Source organism: Diaphorina citri, unplaced genomic scaffold, assembly GCF_000475195.1.
Source record: "Diaphorina citri unplaced genomic scaffold, Diaci psyllid genome assembly version 1.1 scaffold3449, whole genome shotgun sequence".
In the NCBI taxonomy this organism is placed as follows: domain Eukaryota; kingdom Metazoa; phylum Arthropoda; class Insecta; order Hemiptera; family Psyllidae; genus Diaphorina; species Diaphorina citri.
Window position 1 is genome coordinate 1 of NW_007380856.1, and position 19,029 is coordinate 19,029.

At 39.0% G+C, this 19,029-nt stretch overlaps 3 protein-coding genes and 2 long non-coding RNA genes across 6 annotated transcripts; 2 read left to right on the forward strand and 3 right to left on the reverse strand.

Annotated features, from left to right (window-relative positions):
* Positions 1–6: 6 nt before the first annotated feature.
* On the reverse strand, positions 7–3,534 carry LOC103520307 (GDP-fucose protein O-fucosyltransferase 1; the record flags this gene model as incomplete). The annotated part of the gene is made up of 6 exons (XM_008485393.3): positions 3,347–3,534; positions 2,458–2,573; positions 2,149–2,272; positions 1,668–1,865; positions 1,140–1,312; positions 7–44 (listed from the first exon to the last, which is right to left on the reverse strand). Coding segments are annotated over exons 1-6 (752 nt in total), but the record flags the coding sequence as incomplete, so codon positions are not given.
* A 1,806-nt stretch (positions 3,535–5,340) lies between these two features.
* Positions 5,341–12,776, forward strand: LOC103520308 (lysine--tRNA ligase). Its single transcript, XM_008485394.2, has 6 exons — positions 5,341–5,612; positions 5,900–6,103; positions 6,529–6,774; positions 7,620–7,782; positions 12,492–12,704; positions 12,766–12,776. Exons 1-6 carry the CDS (start codon positions 5,406–5,408, stop codon positions 12,774–12,776), a joined length of 1,044 nt encoding a protein of 347 aa, XP_008483616.2. The 5' UTR covers positions 5,341–5,405.
* On the forward strand, positions 8,514–9,557 carry LOC113471971. The gene is made up of 2 exons (XR_003394467.1): positions 8,514–9,296; positions 9,430–9,557. It is a non-coding gene; the product is annotated as an uncharacterized LOC113471971 (long non-coding RNA).
* A 110-nt stretch (positions 12,777–12,886) lies between the features above and the next one.
* LOC108253815 lies at positions 12,887–14,539 on the reverse strand. Its single transcript, XR_001809823.2, has 2 exons — positions 14,479–14,539; positions 12,887–14,004 (listed from the first exon to the last, which is right to left on the reverse strand). It is a non-coding gene; the product is annotated as an uncharacterized LOC108253815 (long non-coding RNA).
* Positions 14,540–15,287: 748 nt separating this feature from the next.
* LOC103520309 (cryptochrome-1) lies at positions 15,288–18,877 on the reverse strand. Of its 2 annotated transcripts, XM_026831482.1 has the most exons (6): positions 18,587–18,877; positions 18,219–18,347; positions 17,339–17,446; positions 17,081–17,152; positions 16,113–16,253; positions 15,288–15,443 (listed from the first exon to the last, which is right to left on the reverse strand). In XM_026831482.1, exons 1-6 carry the CDS (start codon positions 18,815–18,817, stop codon positions 15,288–15,290), a joined length of 837 nt encoding a protein of 278 aa, XP_026687283.1. In that variant the 5' UTR covers positions 18,818–18,877. The 2 variants fall into 2 exon arrangements, with proteins under 2 accessions (XP_026687283.1, XP_026687284.1); XM_026831483.1 differs by lacking the exon at positions 17,081–17,152 and having other exon boundaries at positions 17,267–17,446.
* Between the last annotated feature and the right edge of the window lie 152 nt (positions 18,878–19,029).

Genomic DNA, 19,029 nt, shown 5'->3' on the forward strand with positions numbered 1-19,029 from the left:
GCAAACAAGAGGGGACTCATGTTCACGTGCTCGCATGCTCGGACCTGGAAGTGATCGAACGAATTGAGGTCTGAATTTTAGAGCGACCATTCTACATTATTTGTTTGAGTAAACTTGCAAGAATTCTCGAACGGTCAAATTTGATTGGGGGTTGTCCGTGTTGTTATGTTTGTTGTAGATTTGATTCGCGACCATTTTACATTTGTTTGAGTAAACTTGCAAGAATTCTCGAACGGTCAAATTTGATTGGGGGTTGTCCGTGTTGTTATGTTTGTTGTAGATTTGATTGGTGTTGTTATGTTTGTAGTTTGTAATCTTTTTCTTTTCTTCTTCAGAGATTTGATCGAGGGAACTGTAACAACGGAGGTTTTATTGTCCCGAAATCTAATAGAGGAGGAGATCAGGAGAGCAGAAAGCCAGCTGTTCTGTAATCGAACTTTATCTGTTTAGGATATGGTTCTCCCCTGGTCTAGGATAAAGTCCTAGAGGGGGAGATCAGGAGAGCAGAAAGCCAGCTGTTCTGTAATCGAACTTTATCTGTTTAGGATATGGTTCTCCCCTGGTCTAGGATAAAGTCCGCCCTGCGAATTGAACTCGCGACCTAGCGCTTATAAATACAAGGGAGGTGCACTACCCTCCGAGCAACCTAGGCTAGTATAAAGGAGAAAAATCTGTATCAATTCAGTTTACATACCCAATCAATGCCGTTCCTCAGGTGAATACCAATGTAAGCTCCGGCCGGTAATAGCGCGACCATTTTACATTTGTTTGAGTAAACTTGCAAGAATTCTCGAACGGTCAAATTTGATTGGTGTTGTCCGTGTTGTTATGTTTGTAGTAGATTTGATTGGTGTTGTTATGTTTGTAGTGGCTTTAATCTTTTTCTTTTCTTCTTCAGAGATTTGATAGAGGGAACTGTAACAACGGAGGTTTTATTGTCCCGAAATCGAAAAGAGGATCAGGAGAGCAGAAAGCCAGCCGTTCTGTAATCGAACTTTATCTGTTTAGGATATGGTTCTCCCCTGGTCTAGAATAAAGTCCGCCCTGCAAATTGAACTCGCGACCTAGCGCTTATAAATACAAGGGAGGTGCACTACCCTCCGAAAGGAGAAAAATCTGTATCAATTCAGTTTACATACCCAATCAATGCCGTTCCTCAGGTGAATACCAATGTAAGCTCCGGCCGGTAATTTGTTCTTGATAAAAGTTTTAGCTTGATTAGCAATCTTTTCAGTCCAAACCAAATACTTTTGCAGCACTCTGTTCTCATCTTGAACGGGGAAACTGCCTGGCGCTCCGGTAAATGCTATCACTGGAAAACATTGAAAGTTTGAAAGGGATTTTTTTCCCAAGGGGTTCAACGTCTGTATAGCTGCTAGTGACGGGGTTCTACCCATCGTTCGGCAATAGCCAGAGACTGAGTGGTATAAATTTAAAAGGGCTCCTATTAGAAAAATAAAGCATTACTTAATTTTAAATTATAAAGGGCTCCTGCCGCCCCTGAACGGGAATCGAATCCGCGGCCTACCGCTTACAAGGTTGGCGAGAACATCTTTTTTATCTGATAAGTGAAAAGGAATGTCCTAAACGAAACTGTTTTGACTTGACAAGGCGGAGCGGTACCGCGGTCCTTAATGTGTAAACCCTTGGACTCATAACCAATTTACCTGGCCAATCATCAGAAGGATAGCGCATTTTCCAATGTTCAGCAATGTCAGAGTGGTGCACGTCATAATGGAGGGGGCCATAGAATTCGGAGCCGACAAAATCGATGCCATACGTATCCCAGAATGGACCAAAGGGATTACCTTCTTTCGCATTACAACTAGACTCGTTTGTAGAGCCTCGTGCCATGTAACAGAATGCTAATGGAGGGAGAGAATATTGATTAATTTAGCGATTTTTTTACAACATTAACAATGAGGGAAAATGAGTATTTGACAGAGAGCTCCTTCTAGATCTTACAAGATTTAAACATGTCCCCACTGTTCAAAGGTGTACTGTAAGCTTTTAACAAAAAGTAAGACTCTCATATTCAAAAGATTGCAGACAAAACAATTACATAGGTACCTTTCCTTTAGCATAAAGCTAAATAAAACAAAGATAATAATCACATATTTATATATAGATTAACTTATCTCTCCCTACCAATTCTCTTGTGAGGAGGCCATATGTGTGGTGCAATATCCTGCATGAATTTCTCCATGGTCATTACCCTATGATATTCTTGCAGGGGTTCCACTTGGAAGTATGTATCAAATGGAACTTGAATCTGAAAATAAAATGGAAAAAAATTAAGTTAAAAAAGTTAAGACAATGATAACAAAATAATATTGCAGATTAGATATCTATCACTTTATAAAAATGTAAAATGTTTTCTGGTAGCTTTTCTATGGGACACTATGGGACTTGTAAAGCTTTTATAAAAGTGTTATTGAATAACATTGTTTTACTTACAGATTTAGGTTCACCATATCTGTACTCAACCCATGGGGGAAGTACCAGGGTTCTATTTATGCCTTTGGCCAGTGCTAGAGCACCCAGAAAATTGTCTGCTTGATTACCAAATCTTCCTGTAACATATTAAATGAGATAAAAAAAGCAAATGTTCCATAGTGGCTACCTTTTTTTGGGGCTTTTTTTTTTATCTTATCTTAAGAGACAAACTTCTGGTACTGAGTAAATAAGTCAAATAATAGTGAACACAATAGGAAGTTTTCTAATTACTAGACAAATCCCCAATGCACTCTGATATGGAGCAACTGAGATATTAGCGAAAAAGAGAGAAGGGTTTGGGCCTTTTTTTGGGGCCTTTTTTATATCTTATGTTATCTTATCTTAAGAGACAAACTTCTGGTACTGAGTAAATAAGTCAAATAATAGTGAACATGGTAGGAAGTTTTCTAATTACTAGACAAATCCCCAATGCACTCTGATATGGAGCAACTGAGATATTAGCGAAAAAGAGAGAAGGGTTTGGTCAAGTTTGGCATAACTTCAATGTAGGCCTTGGCTCTCATGGCTTAACTCAGCATATAAGTGTCTCTTCTCACCCATATGATGAGGGACATTCATAAGTGTTTTTGCATGTGCTTATAACCAAGTAAAGTAACCAACTGTTCAAGGGTATGAAAGATTTCTCAACTTTTTAAGATTCAACTACAAGTTCATTGTATCCATCTGTATGCATATGTGGGTTATACTTCTTGAGATTTCCATATGAAACCAAAGTGGTTGATAAGTAGGGCATGATAATGAACCCCTGCATACAAGTGCACGGAAAGACAGGGCATTTAACGGTAACCAAGCAACATTGAACAAACAAAGTTTATGATTGTTTTCTTACCCATACAAGGACAAAACAAAATGTACCCAGCTTTATCAATGGCCAAAGTTATTAAACACTGAGAAAGTATCAAGAATAAAGTACCAAAACTGGACCTAATCATTTTAACTATAATTAGACTTCCTTTAAACACTTTTCAATTTTTTAATCAAATATTTGATTTGCAATTTAACTTTTTTGAAAGCCCGCAAAAGTTTTTTGTTTACAAAAAGATTTGAATATTTCGTTCGCGTGTTGTACATTTTTGCTTTCGCAAAAATCCGCATGAGCGTTCTTGTAGGTAGATCAGATTTGGGTAAAAATCGCTAAAATGTACGGCGAAATTATTTGTTCAGGCCATTTTAAAGCAAATTTTGTTTGACTGTGAAAAAAAATTGTTGAGAAGATCAAAAACTGAAGTAGATTCATGTCGTAATCGAAAGTTCGAAAGAAAAAAAAAAAAAAATCATGAAATAGGCCCCTGTGCCTCGTACGACTCGTGAGTCGACCTTTTCCTGATTCGCGCACTCTACCAAGTAAATAGCGCGAAATTTCAAAATCTGACAGTGAAAACTTTTCCGAATGTGTAGTGAAATCCCAGTCCAGTGTGTTGTGATCATCGTTTTTCTTTTTTCTTTCGATGAAAAGTGAATTTCTCTCATGAAAAGTGACCCCTAATGTATTAAATATATTCGAATTTTCAGTTAATATGAGATTTGACGTGTTGACTTCATAAAAAACAGTACATCCATTGTTGGGGGGAAAACTCCCGTATCGCTAAATCTATTTTGTGGAATAAATACAACCTCCTTTAGCGAATGAAGTTGAAATAAAAAAATATAGTTTGACATAAGGTTCATATTTTGCTGATATAACAATTCTTTAATTGCATCAGGTATTCTTCTCACAAGTAATTTTTCCCGGTTGAGAATCGCTGCACTAGGGTGATGGGCACTGAAAGGAGAACAAGAAGAAATGTTCACATGACTCATGATTTTATTACTGTAAACTATTACTACTTATACTCAACTACTTTTTTCATTAAATGTTTATTGGTGTCATCTGTCATACTGTCAAGAGTAGAAAGCGTACCTATTTTGGATGCGAAATAAAAGGTATTATATGTTTTATTACTGTCCCATTCCAACAGGAAACTCGGTTCCGTCAAAGGTACCTCGATCTGATGATCAACGAGCGCATTCGACACTTACCCAACCTCAGTGGGGCAGAGAATAGCCAGCAGCACACAACTGCCCAAACAGTCACCCACCTGAATACCAACTACACACAACAGTGCTTGACTTCAGTGATCTATCAGGGACCCAGACAGTGATGGTCACCCACCTGAAAAATGAGGAAATTTCCTTTATGTATTACTTAATTAACCTTAAACATGCTTGCCAAATTTCATTAAAATCGGACTGATCGTTCGAGAGATATAGTGAAACAGATATACATACAAGTGAAACAAACAGACAAAAGGGTTACTTTCTGGTTTCTCGTGTTGACTTAACACCTAAATTGGAAGTATTGTGTGGGCATGCTACGACACAGAACACATGCGTCTAATGTAACAGTTGTCTCATTGCTACGAAATAAAAACGGTGGTGAAACATTCGTCTTTTTTTATTATTATTTTTTAAGAGAAAAATCGTCTGGTTGAAAATTTGAAACTCACTTTGTCCAATGCTCTCTCTTCCCGCAGGAATTAATGAGGAAATTTCCTTTATTAATTATAATTAACCTTAAACATGCTTGCCAAATTTCATTAAAATCGGACTAATCGTTCGAGAGATATAGTGAAACAGATATACATACAAGTGAAACAAACAGACAAAAGGGTTACTTTCTGGTTTTCTCGTGTTGACTTAACACCTAAATTGGAAGTATTGTGTGGGCATGCTACGACACAGACCACATGCGGTGGTGAAACATAAAAACGGTGGTGAAACATTCGTCTTTTTTTTATTATTATTTTTTAAGAGAAAAATCGTCTGGTTGAAAATTTGAAACTCACTTTGTCCAATGCTCTCTCTTCCCGCAGGAATTCTTCCGACTACGGAGCGCCGCTGTTGAACAGATGAAGGAGCAGGGACCTCACCCTTACCCGCACAAGTTCACGGTGACTTCGTCTCTGGAGGACTTTATCGAGAAGTATAGCGATCTGCCCGATGCCCAGGTGCTTGAGAATGTCACGCTGAGTGTGGCAGGGCGAGTGCATGCTATCCGAGAGTCGGGAACCAAGCTCATGTTCTACGATTTGCGAGGAGAGGGCCTGAAAATTCAGGTAATAATAATAATAGTGCTTATTTATATTTGTACACTTCTTTTTCACAGTAAAAGATCCTTTTAGATTTTTTACCAGAGAAGTTTGGAATGTTCCTACACTTTTTGAGTACCTTTCTCTTTGAAGAGAATTCCAAAGTCTAATTGAAAGAGAACTGAGGCGAAAGCCAGCAGTTGCCCTCTTAGAATCGCCCTCCAAGGGTGGATGAAGGGACTACTTTAGAGTCTAACTGTAGATAAATGGTTAGAGTTATCACTCTCATTTCCATCTCGGTATGTATTTCACAGGTGATGGCCAACGCTCGTATGTATCAGTCTGAGGAAGAGTTTGCGTCGGATTTGGTGAAAATTAAGCGAGGAGACATTATTGGTGTGACTGGATCTCCAGGCAAAACCAAGAAGGGCGAACTCTCGATCATACCGAAAAAGCTGACCCTTCTCTCCCCCTGTTTACATATGTTGCCTCATATGCACTTCGGCGTTAAAGACAAGGTGAGCGAGGGTTTTTGGTGTTGTGTGGATGTTTTCTTGGAAAATATTTAGTATCGAGGCCATTTAAAAAGAGGAGTCAGGAACAAGATAAAAATATTACTTTTCTTCCTATAAGATAAGTAAAGTAATTTCAGTCTTCAGAATGCAATACACAATTTTCTTTTTGCATACCCCCGGAGGGTCTCTCACGTTCCCCCGGTTGAGAATCGCTGCACTAGGGTGATGGGCACTGAAAGGAGAACAAGAAGAAATGTTCACATGACTCATGATTTTATTACTGTAAACTATTACTACTTATACTCAACTACTTTTTTCATTAAATGTTTATTGGTGTCATCTGTCATACTGTCAAGAGTAGAAAGCGTACCTATTTTGGATGCGAAATAAAAGGTATTATATGTTTTATTACTGTCCCATTCCAACAGGAAACTCGGTTCCGTCAAAGGTACCTCGATCTGATGATCAACGAGCGCATTCGACACAAGTTCATAGTTCGCGCTCAGATCATCGCGTACGTGCGACGCTACTTGGACTCCCTCGGGTTCCTAGAGGTGGAAACTCCCATGATGAACATGATAGCGGGAGGAGCCACGGCCAAACCATTCGTGACGCATCATAACGATTTGAATATGGACTTGTACATGAGGATTGCACCCGAGCTATATCTCAAGGTGAGAAGAGCTACATATACTGTTGTTCTTTTAAAAGTGTTATATGTGATTTATTACCAGCCAGAAGACCTTGTTTAGACTGCGAGAGTAAAGGGACTTTTCACTCCTATTCTTATTGTGTGGCCAGCAGTTTGAGGGCTGCTTTGAATGGGGGGTTTTTTACCAGAAGATGCCCCTTTTAAAACATCTTGGTTAGACGTTTAGGAGACAGTGTCTTTGGGACTATAAATAGGGATCAGATCAGCCAAACCCTAACCAGCTTGGCTAGCTGGAGGTTACAAAGGGTTTATTATCATGCTTTAGAGGACAGGTCCTCATGATGGTTGACTGCGGTTTGGAACGGGCCAAGTAATCATGGCTAAAGACCTTCAACCTTCCACGGTGCAGCCACACTGCTACAACAACAACAAAAACGAAAAAAAAAAAAAAAAAAAAAAAAAAAAAAAGCAACAGACATACAAAGGTGTTATCTCCAAGTCAGTGTCCGATTTCTAAAAAAGTCATTAGTTTTAATTTTTTTTCTCAACTATGTTGTTTTTCCAGACCCTTGCCATGGATGAGAAGAGGTTTCTCGACTTGAAGGCTGAATTTCAAAGACTGGTCTACACTGCCACGTTTTCCCTCGTGACTTGCAGCAATGTTCCCATCCTGGTGAATAACTCGGAGTTTAAAACCGAACTTATCAAACACATTACCATTCTTCTGGCAGACGTGAGAGGAGAAAAGTAAGTAGTTTATTTGAAGGCATGTGTGACAGAATGAACTGATTATTCAAATCCATTTCCATTTATTATTACTAGTTTGCTGTAACGATGATAAGAAAATGTATTTATTTGCCTTGCCAGATGCTAGTTGTAGGAGGTCTAGATCGAGTATATGAGGTGGGTCGTCAGTTTCGTAACGAAGGCATAGACTTGACTCACAATCCAGAGTTCACCACGTGCGAGTTCTACATGGCCTACGCTGACTACAACGACCTGATGCATTTGACCGAGGACTTGATTTCTGGTGAGTAAAAGGGAGGAAAGAAGATAGAAATAGACCGTGCGTAAGGCCAGCCACTATCAGGTAGACCTGATAGGTACGGCTGAAAAGGTCTACCTGATACCTGATGAGGAAAATGTATTCTCACAGCTTTCGCCCACAAAGTTGAACATTTTGTCAAAATTTCAACAACCCCATGTCAGTACAAAGTCCCAAGGTAGGTGGCTAAATGGAGTAAATCAGCTGTTTTTCCTTCCAAAATTTTCATTTTGCCCAAATAGGTACAATATCTTGCCTGTCTTTGATTTATCCTTATCCATCAGTTTGGATAACAAGATGTGAAAATTGTCAAGCTGTTCTTTTACCTCTTTTAAGAGAGTTTTGGTGAGCTCTTGGGTAACGGAAGGATATTACGTATAGCTGATGCTTGTTTTGCGGGTTTGGTTCCCGTCTGGGGCGGATTCTATTCCAAACAGATGAGGTTGGTTCTCTGAACGGCATGCTTTCTCCTATCCTATCTTCCCTCTCTCTTAAATTTCGGGACGATAAGAGCTCAGCCGTTACAGTTCCCTCTATCAAACCTCTTAAAAAAAAGAAAAGAAAAAAAAAAACTCTGTATGCAAGGTTTTTGTAACGAGAGGGTTTTACCCTCCATTCGGCGAAGAGATATCCACCTATTCACAGTAACCTCATCCAGCCTCGTCTCTTTTACTCACAGAAAAAAAAGGTCTTGTATTTTTCAATTTTTTCATATGAATTTATCATTTTTTTTTTACATTTTCAGGAGGTTCTTTTGTTCCCCGCCATGCGACCAGAAAGTAACAAACCCATTACGACTGAAGAGGAGTCCAAAGAAAACGACGCATCTTCTGACAACACCGCACCTTCTAACAACACCGCTTCATCTTCAAGCACTTGAACTGTCCTCGCAACTGTTGGCAACATTGCACAATCCTGCCAGAAATTGCCTAATCCAAGTATTCATTAACATGATTTTCCTTCCATTACACATACATTTGTAGGTATTCTTTTTTCCTGAAACTTTTTTTCCCTTTAGGACGCCGGACGCTTTAACACTACAAACAGTAGCTCGTTTGCACTCTTTCGGAACTTTGTCCTTTTTTTTACAGTTTCCTTTACTCACATTTTTCGTAAGATAGCAAGCAAACACATCTTAGTATTGTATTGTAGTGTCAAAATCTTAAAGACAGAAGAAATAAGAACTTAACGTTTATAAAAATATAAAGATCAGTGCATCTATTTATGGAGCATTTTAGACAGTTTTTCGAGACAAGAAAAAGAGAGAGTGTGACAGAGTTATTAATTTATTTAAGTAAAAAATGTACTTAGAGAATAAACAGTATTTCTCAATAAAAATTGAGATATTTAAAAATATCAATGACAGTTGAATAAATTGCAAAAAGTTTGGAGTTTATTATTTTATGCCTTCTTACGATCAGAGATTTAACACACACCTTTGTAGCTGGTTGTTACCAAATAATAAAGGCTGGAGATTTATTATTTGAATCTTTCCATAGGTGGGCCCTATGCAAAAAGTTTGGAGTTTATTTTTTCATGCCTTCTTACTATCGGAGATTTAACACACACCTTTGTAGCTGGTTGTTACCAAATAATAAAGGCTGGAGATTTATTATTTGAATCTTTCCATAGGTGGGCCCTTCTATGCTAGATTTTGCTATCGAACGAATATAGGTTAAAAAGGTGCATCTTAGACTACCTCTAGGAGCAAGTGCTGAGTGTAGTTTTGTGCATTGATAAAAATTTGGAAATAGTGGACGGAACAAAAAAGTAATTCGAGCGAGCGTCTTGACCACTACACCACCGAGGCTTAGGTAGGTAATCTTTTTGAAGCTGTATGTTCCATTGTTCGAGTACGAGTTTACTTCCAAAATTTTGGGTCTATTTTAGATACCTCTACTTATTTGAAAGTCTTTATTTTGTGTCTCTTCTTGCCCTTATCTGATGAGAGGCATGCTACGACACAGGCCACATGCGTCCAATGTAGCAGTTGTTTTATTGCTAGGAAATATAAACGGTGGTGAAACACTCATCTTTTTTTCTTTTCTTTTTTAGTTTTAGTTTTGTACACTTCTTTTTCACAGTAAAAGATCCTTTTAGATTTTTTACCAGGGAAGTTTGGAATGTTCCTACACTTTTTGAGTACCTACCTTTCTCTTTGAAGAGAATTCCATAGTCTAATTGAAAGAGAACTGAGGCGAAAGCCAGCAGTTGTCCTCTTATAATCGCCCTCCAAGGGTGGATGAAGGGACTACTTTAGAGTCTAACTGTAGATAAATGGTTAGAGTTATGACTCATTTCCATCTCGGTATGTATTTCACAGGTGATGGCCAACGCTCGTATGTATCAGTCTGAGGAAGAGTTTGCGTCGGATTTGGTGAAAATTAAGCGAGGAGACATTATTGGTGTGACTGGATCTCCAGGCAAAACCAAGAAGGGCGAACTCTCGATCATACCGAAAAAGCTGACCCTTCTCTCCCCCTGTTTACATATGTTGCCTCATATGCACTTCGGCGTTAAAGACAAGGTGAGCGAGGGTTTTTGGTGTTGTGTGGATGTTTTCTTGGAAAATATTTAGTATCGAGGCCATTTAAAAAGAGGAGTCAGGAACAAGATAAAAATATTACTTTTCTTCCTATAAGATAAGTAAAGTAATTTCAGTCTTCAGAATGCAATACACAATTTTATTTTTGGTGTTGTGTGGATGTTTTCTTGGGAAATATTTAGTATCGAGGCCATTTAAAAATAGGAGTCAGGAACAAGATAAAAATATTACTTTTCTTCCTATAAGATAAGTAAAGTAATTTCAGTCTTCAGAATGCAATACACAATTTTCTTTTTGCATACCCCCGGAGGGTCTCTCACGTTCCTCCGGTTGAGAATCGCTGCACTAGGGTGATGGGCACTGAAAGGAGAACAAGAAGAAATGTTCACATGACTCATGATTCTATTACTGTCAACTATTACTATACTCAACTACTTTTTTCATTAAATGTTTATTGGTATCATACTGTCAATGGTAGAAAGCGTACCCATTTTGGATGTGAAATAAAAGATATATGTTTTATTACTGTCCCATTCCAACAGGAAACTCGGTTCCGTCAAAGGTACCTCGATCTGATGATCAACGAGCGCATTCGACACAAGTTCATAGTTCGCGCTCAGATCATCGCGTACGTGCGACGCTACTTGGACTCCCTCGGGTTCCTAGAGGTGGAAACTCCCATGATGAACATGATAGCGGGAGGAGCCACGGCCAAACCATTCGTGACGCATCATAACGATTTGAATATGGACTTGTACATGAGGATTGCACCCGAGCTATATCTCAAGGTGAGAAGAGCTACATATACTGTTGTTCTTTTAAAAGTGTTATATGTGATTTATTACCAGCCAGAAGACCTTGTTTAGACTGCGAGAGTAAAGGGACTTTTCACTCCTATTCTTATTGTGTGGCCAGCAGTTTGAGGGCTGCTTTGAATGGGGGGTTTTTTACCAGAAGATGCCCCTTTTAAAACATCTTGGTTAGACGTTTAGGAGACAGTGTCTTTGGGACTATAAATAGGGATCAGATCAGCCAAACCCTAACCAGCTTGGCTAGCTGGAGGTTACAAAGGGTTTATTATCATGCTTTAGAGGACAGGTCCTCATGATGGTTGACTGCGGTTTGGAACGGGCCAAGTAATCATGGCTAAAGACCTTCAACCTTCCACGGTGCAGCCACACTGCTACAACAACAACAAAAACGAAAAAAAAAAAAAAAAAAAAAAAAAAAAAAAGCAACAGACATACAAAGGTGTTATCTCCAAGTCAGTGTCCGATTTCTAAAAAAGTCATTAGTTTTAATTTTTTTTCTCAACTATGTTGTTTTTCCAGACCCTTGCCATGGATGAGAAGAGGTTTCTCGACTTGAAGGCTGAATTTCAAAGACTGGTCTACACTGCCACGTTTTCCCTCGTGACTTGCAGCAATGTTCCCATCCTGGTGAATAACTCGGAGTTTAAAACCGAACTTATCAAACACATTACCATTCTTCTGGCAGACGTGAGAGGAGAAAAGTAAGTAGTTTATTTTTTAAAATAAATTTACTTTAAAAGGGGCACGACTTCGAATGTAATTAGCCCCTTTGTAAGTGGTTTAAATGTTGAGGAAATTTGGGATGATAAGACCCGCTTTGTTACAGTTCGAGCACAAACACACAAAACACACACTATCAGATAGATCTGACAGGTACGGCTGAAAAGGTCCGCCTGTCAGGTCTGCCTGATAGTGAGTGGCTGGTCTAAGTTTTGGTTAAAGCTATTAGGCGAAGTTTATCTTTGCAATTGTCTTCCCTGATCCAACTTTTTTACCTCCGAATTTCACCATAGCTTTGACCTCCGAATTGGATTTTTCCAAACATTTTAAGCGTTTTATCATCAGTATTAAAAAAAAAGTTTGATAGAAGGAACTGTAAATGCTAAGGTCTTGTTTTATTTTTTACCCAAATACATACCCTTCATTAAATATATAGGCCGGGCATCGCACTGGTTCAAAAGTTGGTGTGGTATTCTGGTATTCCAGGACACAATATTTTTTTCCATTTGTAATTGTAACACATCACGTGCCTTCAGGCACACTACATTTTTGTTAAGGGTCTCGATTTTCCTTGCCCTTGGGATCAATTTGATTTTTAATTTGAACTTTTTCCTCAGGTATGGTGAAGAGTACTCACGGTTCATACAAGGTCACCTATCATCCCGACGGGCCGGAGTCCGGGTCTCCCGTCGAAATCGATTTCACGCCCCCCTTCCGCCGTCTGCACATGTTCCCTGCGTTAGAGGCCGCTCTAGGCGTCAAACTACCGAATCCCACTGAGTTCGACACGCCCGAAGCGAACAAGTTCCTGTCGGACCCGAATGGAGAAGGTTGGTTGAAAAAACTAAGGACCCTCGCAGTCTGTAAAAGCTGAGATTTTTTATTCCTTAGAGAAGCTTTAACACTAAGGACATTAGGTCGTTCGCTCTATTGGGTTTTTGTACTATCATAAAAATATCACTCCCAAATATCAATGAAACCTTATTTGAATCTACTTACCTTATTTGCCAAATCCCATTAGGACGCCGGACGCTTTAACACTACAAACAGTAGCTCGTTTGCACTCTTTCGGAACTTTGTCCTTTTTTACAGTTTCCTTTACTCACATTTTTCGTAAGATAGCAAGCAAACACATCTTAGTTTGCTTAAAGACAGAAGAAATAAGAACTTAACGTTTATAAAAATATAAAGATCAGTGCATCTATTTATGGAGCATTTTAGACAGTTTTTCGAGACAAGAAAAAGAGAGAGTGTGACAGAGTTATTAATTTATTTAAGTAAAAAATGTACTTAGAGAATAAACAGTATTTCTCAATAAAAATTGAGATATTTAAAAATATCAATGACAGTTGAATAAAATGCAAAAAGTTTGGAGTTTATTTTTTCATGCCTTCTTACTATCGGAGATTTAACACACACCTTTGTAGCTGGTTGTTACCAAATAATAAAGGCTGGAGATTTATTATTTGAATCTTTCCATAGGTGGGCCCTTCTATGCTAGATTTTGCTATCGAACGAATATAGGTTAAAAAGGTGCATCTTAGACTACCTCTAGGAGCAAGTGCTGAGTGTAGTTTTGTGCATTGATAAAAATTTGGAAATAGTGGACGGAACAAAAAAGTAATTCGAGTATTTTTAACAATCAGGTACTAATAAATATCCAATGGCAACAAAACAATAGGACATGTCAGTTCAGGACAAATGAATCAGTCTATCATTCAGGCCTCTCGCATATTAGAAGCGTAACCGCGCGACCCCGCCTTAAAATCCAAGCCAATAAAAGTCGTATTTTTCTTTCGGAATTTCCTCTCTGAAAAGCTCGTTTTCCCTCTTTAGGCGTGATAGCGCCTGTACTAAACCATAGGAAATCCAAGATGGCGCGCCCTTGGAATTGTTTCCGAAAGGAAAACACAACTATACTGACCTCTTACACTGGAGGTTACCTAGTCGCGCGACTACGCTTTCAGTATGCGAGAAGCCTCTTGTATTGAACGTGAAAAGGTTACGACTTTTTCTTTTTGGTAAAACTCAATGTTGTCTGAGTACTAGATTTTCTTTTGGATTTGGAGTCAGACTTGCCTGTTGGTGATGATGATGTACTGCTATCACTGCCCTTTTCACCTGCTGATGCTAGAATGTGGGTGAAATCAAAACAAATTAAGTAATTGATATCTAAACGGGACAAATAAATTGGAACTAAAATGGCAAAATATGTTCTATGATCAAACCAAGATATTGCAAACAGAAATGTCTCAGCCAGGGCTGAGGAAGGTAAAGGCCGCCAACCTGCGCACCTACCTTGTAAAGCCTAGTCGCAGGTTCGATTCCCGCCCTAAACAAACTTTATCCTTAAAAGATGATATTCGAAACGGCTGTCTTCTTTCTATCCTGTCTCTTTTCCTCCGTTCTTACAGTTCCCTCTATCCCTTAAAGTGCCGAGAATTTAAAATAGTGAAGGAGAAGAAGACACTATCTTGTCTTCCTTCTTCGCTTTCGCACGATAATACCTTGGCAGTTACAGTTCCCTCTTTTAAAAAAAAGTGCCTCCTTAGCAATCAATTTCCATATTAACATGCAAACAGACCGAAAAAAAAAAAATCTCACCATTAGCTTTGTTTCTTCTTAAAGCGGCGGAGAGCCTCGCTAATGTTCTTCTTCTTTGTATAGTCCTCATGTATGCAATCTTCGTTTCGGATACTCCACGCCTATGGACAACAGCCAGCTGTTTTCTGGATAAGACAGGGGCGCCTCCCAAGGTGAAATAGATGTAGTATTCCACAGGAATAATTTCTTCAGCTCAGGAACGATACTTCCTGCAAAAACGAGAATTCACAGTATTCAATTCCGCATTTTTTTTTTTTTTTTTTTTTTTAGGGAACTGTAACTGCTAAGGTCTTATCGTCCCGAAATCGAAGAGAGAAGGAAGACAGGGTAGGAGAAAGCCAACCGTTCCGAGAATTAACATTATTCGTTCAGGATGCCCCGTGCGGGAATCGAACCCGCGGCCTAGCGCTTACAAGGCAGACACGTTACCAACCAAGCTCACTAGGCTGGCACAGATATCTTTAAAGTTCTTCGGAGAAGAGTTTTCTGCTTATTCTCACTTTATATATTCACCAAACTTGTCCGTCTTCTTGCCGAAAGCTACCGGACTATACACTCGGAAGAACTGATGAAAAAATGCTGAGGCTGAGAGCCACATCCAGTTACCCGCGTTCATTGCCCAATCAGCATCCAGCAATAGCTCTTCAAACACCTGCAAAAGAAATTTACCCGATCAGGATGCCCCGTGCTGGAATCGAACCCGCGGCCTAGCGCTTACAAGGCAGACGCGTTACCAACCAAGCTGCCAAGCTCACTAGGCTGGTACAGATATCTTTAAAGTTCTTCGGAGAAGAGTTTTCTGCTTATACTCACTTTATATATTCACCAAACTTGTCCGTCTTCTTGCCGAAAGCTACCGGACTATACACTCGGAAGAACTGATGGAAAAATGCCGAGGCTGAGAGCCACATCCAGTTACCCGCGTTCATTGCCCAATCAGCATCCAGCAATAGCTCTTCAAACACCTGCAAAAGAAATTTACTTGTTTGAATTTAAGTACAAGTAACATTCCTTATCGGGACGTTAAGTTTCCTTATCGGTACACTCTATAATATCTCCGTTGTTATACATACATAGTTGTCTTGGGCGTCTATTCAATTAATAATAGAGCAACAGGGCTCAATAGATCGCCCCCACCCGATAAAGGAGCCAAAGTTAGGGCCGCCAGACCAGTTAGCTTCGAAGGTAAGTCGCGGGGTCGATTCCCGCCCGGAGCCAAGTAACATTCCTTATCGGGACGTTAAGTTTCCTTATCGGTACATTCTATAATATCTCCGTTGTTATACATACATAGTTGTCTTGGACGTCTATTCAATTAATAATAGAGCAACAGGGCTCAATCGAGCGCCCCCACCCGATAAAGGAGCCAAAGTTAGGGCCGCCAGACCAGTTAGCTTCGAAGGTAAGTCGCGGGGTCGATTCCCGCCCGGAGCGAACTTTAATTGGTTAAGACGCTCGCCTGGTAAACAGGATCCAATGTGGGTTCAATCCAACCCGAGGCATGGAATTTTATCCTCAATATTATTTGAGAATTTGACCACAATAATAGTAGTAGCCTACTGCTGGAATAAAGGGAGTTTTCAGTCCTATGCGAGCAGTATAAATAATCACTATTATTATATGAATCTACTTACGCTTTGTCCTTCTTCCCAAGATAGATACAGGTCTCCTCGTGTGAGGAAACACGCTACAGCATGTCGTGCTAAGTGATGAATCCAACCTTCCAGCCTCAGCTGTCTCATGATGGCGTCTATGAATGGATAGCCTGTTTTACCCTAAAAAATAATAATAAATAAATAGTAGATACAGTTTTTGCCTTGTAGCTACTAAGTAGATAGTTGGATAGTAGATGCCTCAGATCTTCTTCAAGCAACCCATGAACAGAATGAATTAGCTATCATGGTTGCCAAAGTTCAATAAAATATGGCACCAAAAGAAGAAGAAGAAGATAGTTTTTGAACCACAATATCATATAGGAGCCTATCTCTGTGGCTGAGTAGTTAAGAGCAATGATTCTCAACCTGGAGGTGTTGGGTTCAAATCCCGGCCGCGATGGAAATTTTCTAACTGAACTTTTCCGTTACTGGAAAAGTATGGATAAAAAAAAAAAAAAAAAAAAAAAAAAAAAACATGTTTTCATTACTCCCACCTGAAGCTATGTGATCTAGTTTATAAATGTAATAATGAAATCACAACACTAACTTGTGATCACAAATTTGACATTGACATGGATGGATATATTGATCAGCTGACTTTCAATAAACAAGAAGGCTCATTCGGAATTTTGATACCAGTCTCCCTGAATTCTCTAACAATTCTCGCAAGCTAAAAATGTAAATATGTAATTATAAAAATAATAATAAATCGGACCTATCCTTTTGATGGTATCAGAGTGCCCTCAATAACTCAATATACATAGTGACGATGGAGTAGGTGCTTATGAGTGGCGAACAGTAACAATATTCGTTGTTTTTCCCCCATAAAATCTCTTTATGAGAAGACCTACAAAACATTGAAAATTTCAATCATTACTCTCGTGGTTCATAATAATTCACGCCTTTTAAATCCCTTTAAAACTAGTCCATAATGACGTCACACTTACGTGACTCCACGCTTCCAGGTATTTCTCGTTCGTATCCCAATCGACCTGGCAGCATATCTTGTTCCCCTTCATCTTATCAAAGAGACCTACAAAACATTGAAAGTTTCAATCATTACTCTCGTGGTTCATAATAATTAACGCCTTTTAAATCCCTTTAAAACTAGTCCATAATGACGTCATACTTACGTGACTCCACGCTTCCAGGTATTTCTCGTTCGTATCCCAATCGACCTGGCAGCATATCTTGTTCCCCTTCATCTTATCAAAGTTTGGTGTATCAGATCCCACCACGTAGTAGAACTCTCGCCAGTAGATTTGGCCTAACAATGACACCGGAGGTTTGGCGTGGGGCCCAGTAGCTAGGATCTGAAATGTTGACGGCAAATTATTTATTATCATCCGTGTATAAAAAGAACACAGTCATCGACTTTACGACATGACGTAAAATGCACCAGGCCTAACGTTACATAAAAAACTTCGCATTTTATTTATTTGACACATTTATTTGACATTTTGCAAAAGATATGACATAATATTACAGAAATGAACTTTTAAAATATTGTATGATCATTAAGGTTGCTATGAAATGTGACGTGAAAAGTTGCTTTTAGGAATGCAGCTTAGCGCTCCTTTGAGGACAGTAAAGGGAAGCTTTTTTATAACATCATATTACTGGGTAATTATGCTTGTCACACCTCACCTTTTTCAGTTCGTGATAGAAGAGACGCACAGATAAACACCCGAACTTCAGGTACGGACTCAACACAGTTGTGCTAGGCTCTAGTCCGTGCATAAAAAGAACACAGTCATCGACTTTACGACATGACGTAAAATGCACCAGGCCTAACGTTACATAAAAAAACTTCGCATTTTATTTATTTGACATAGTTATTTGACATTTTGCAAAAGATATGACATAATATTACAGAAATGAACTTTTAAAATATTGTATGATCATTAAGGTTGCTATGAAATGTGACGTGAAAAGTTGCTTTTAGGAATGCAGCTTAGCACTCCTTTGAGGACAGTAAAGGGAAGCTTTTTTTCAACATCATATTACTGTGATATACATCGAAGAGAGATAAGGTCATAAAAAGTTATTTGTATGAATATTTGAATAAAGATTGTCACAGCTCACCTTTTTCAGTTCGTGATAGAAGAGACGCACAGATAAACACCCGAACTTCAGGTACGGACTCAACACAGTTGTGCTAGGCTCTAAGCTGTTGGGAGCGGTGTTGGGCTTTTCAAATTTTCGTACCCATTCCTGAAAACAACAATTAGGACATAGACATGAATGAATGGCAAAACATCGCGATGAGAATCGAATGGAGACGGTTGGTTGAAAAAACTAAGGACCCTCGTAGTCTGTAAAAGCTGAGATTTTTTATTCCTTAGAGGAGCTTCAACACTAAGGACATTAGGTCGTTTGCTCTATTGGGTTTTTGTACTATCATAAAAATATCACTCCCAAATATCAATGAAACCTTATTTGAATCTACTTACCTTATTTGCCAAAGACTTTTCCAATCTTTTTAGAGCTTCGGTCTCGCCTCCTGGAAATTTGCACAGCGGTATGGAACTCTCATCCAGGCCCATTTCTTTCATCGTAGGAACCAAGTGTTCATCAGGGTGTAGAATACCTTGACATTCCCTCGGTAATGAAGTGGGGGCATCATCAGCAGGTTTAGGTTTGGGGAGAGATTCTAGAACTGAAACGAGTTTCTGGTAGGTCATGGGAGGCTTTCCACCATTGGCTTTGATTACTCTGGAAATTAATATGGAATTATTTGATCAGTCAAGGAAATTAAAATGAGTGCTAGTGTTCTTGCAGATTACAAAAAAATAATACTAATAATAATAATAATAATGCGTACGATAGTGTTCCCCACTCTTGGTTGTTGAAAGTGCTGGAAATATATAAGATTGATCCTCTAATTATTGATTTC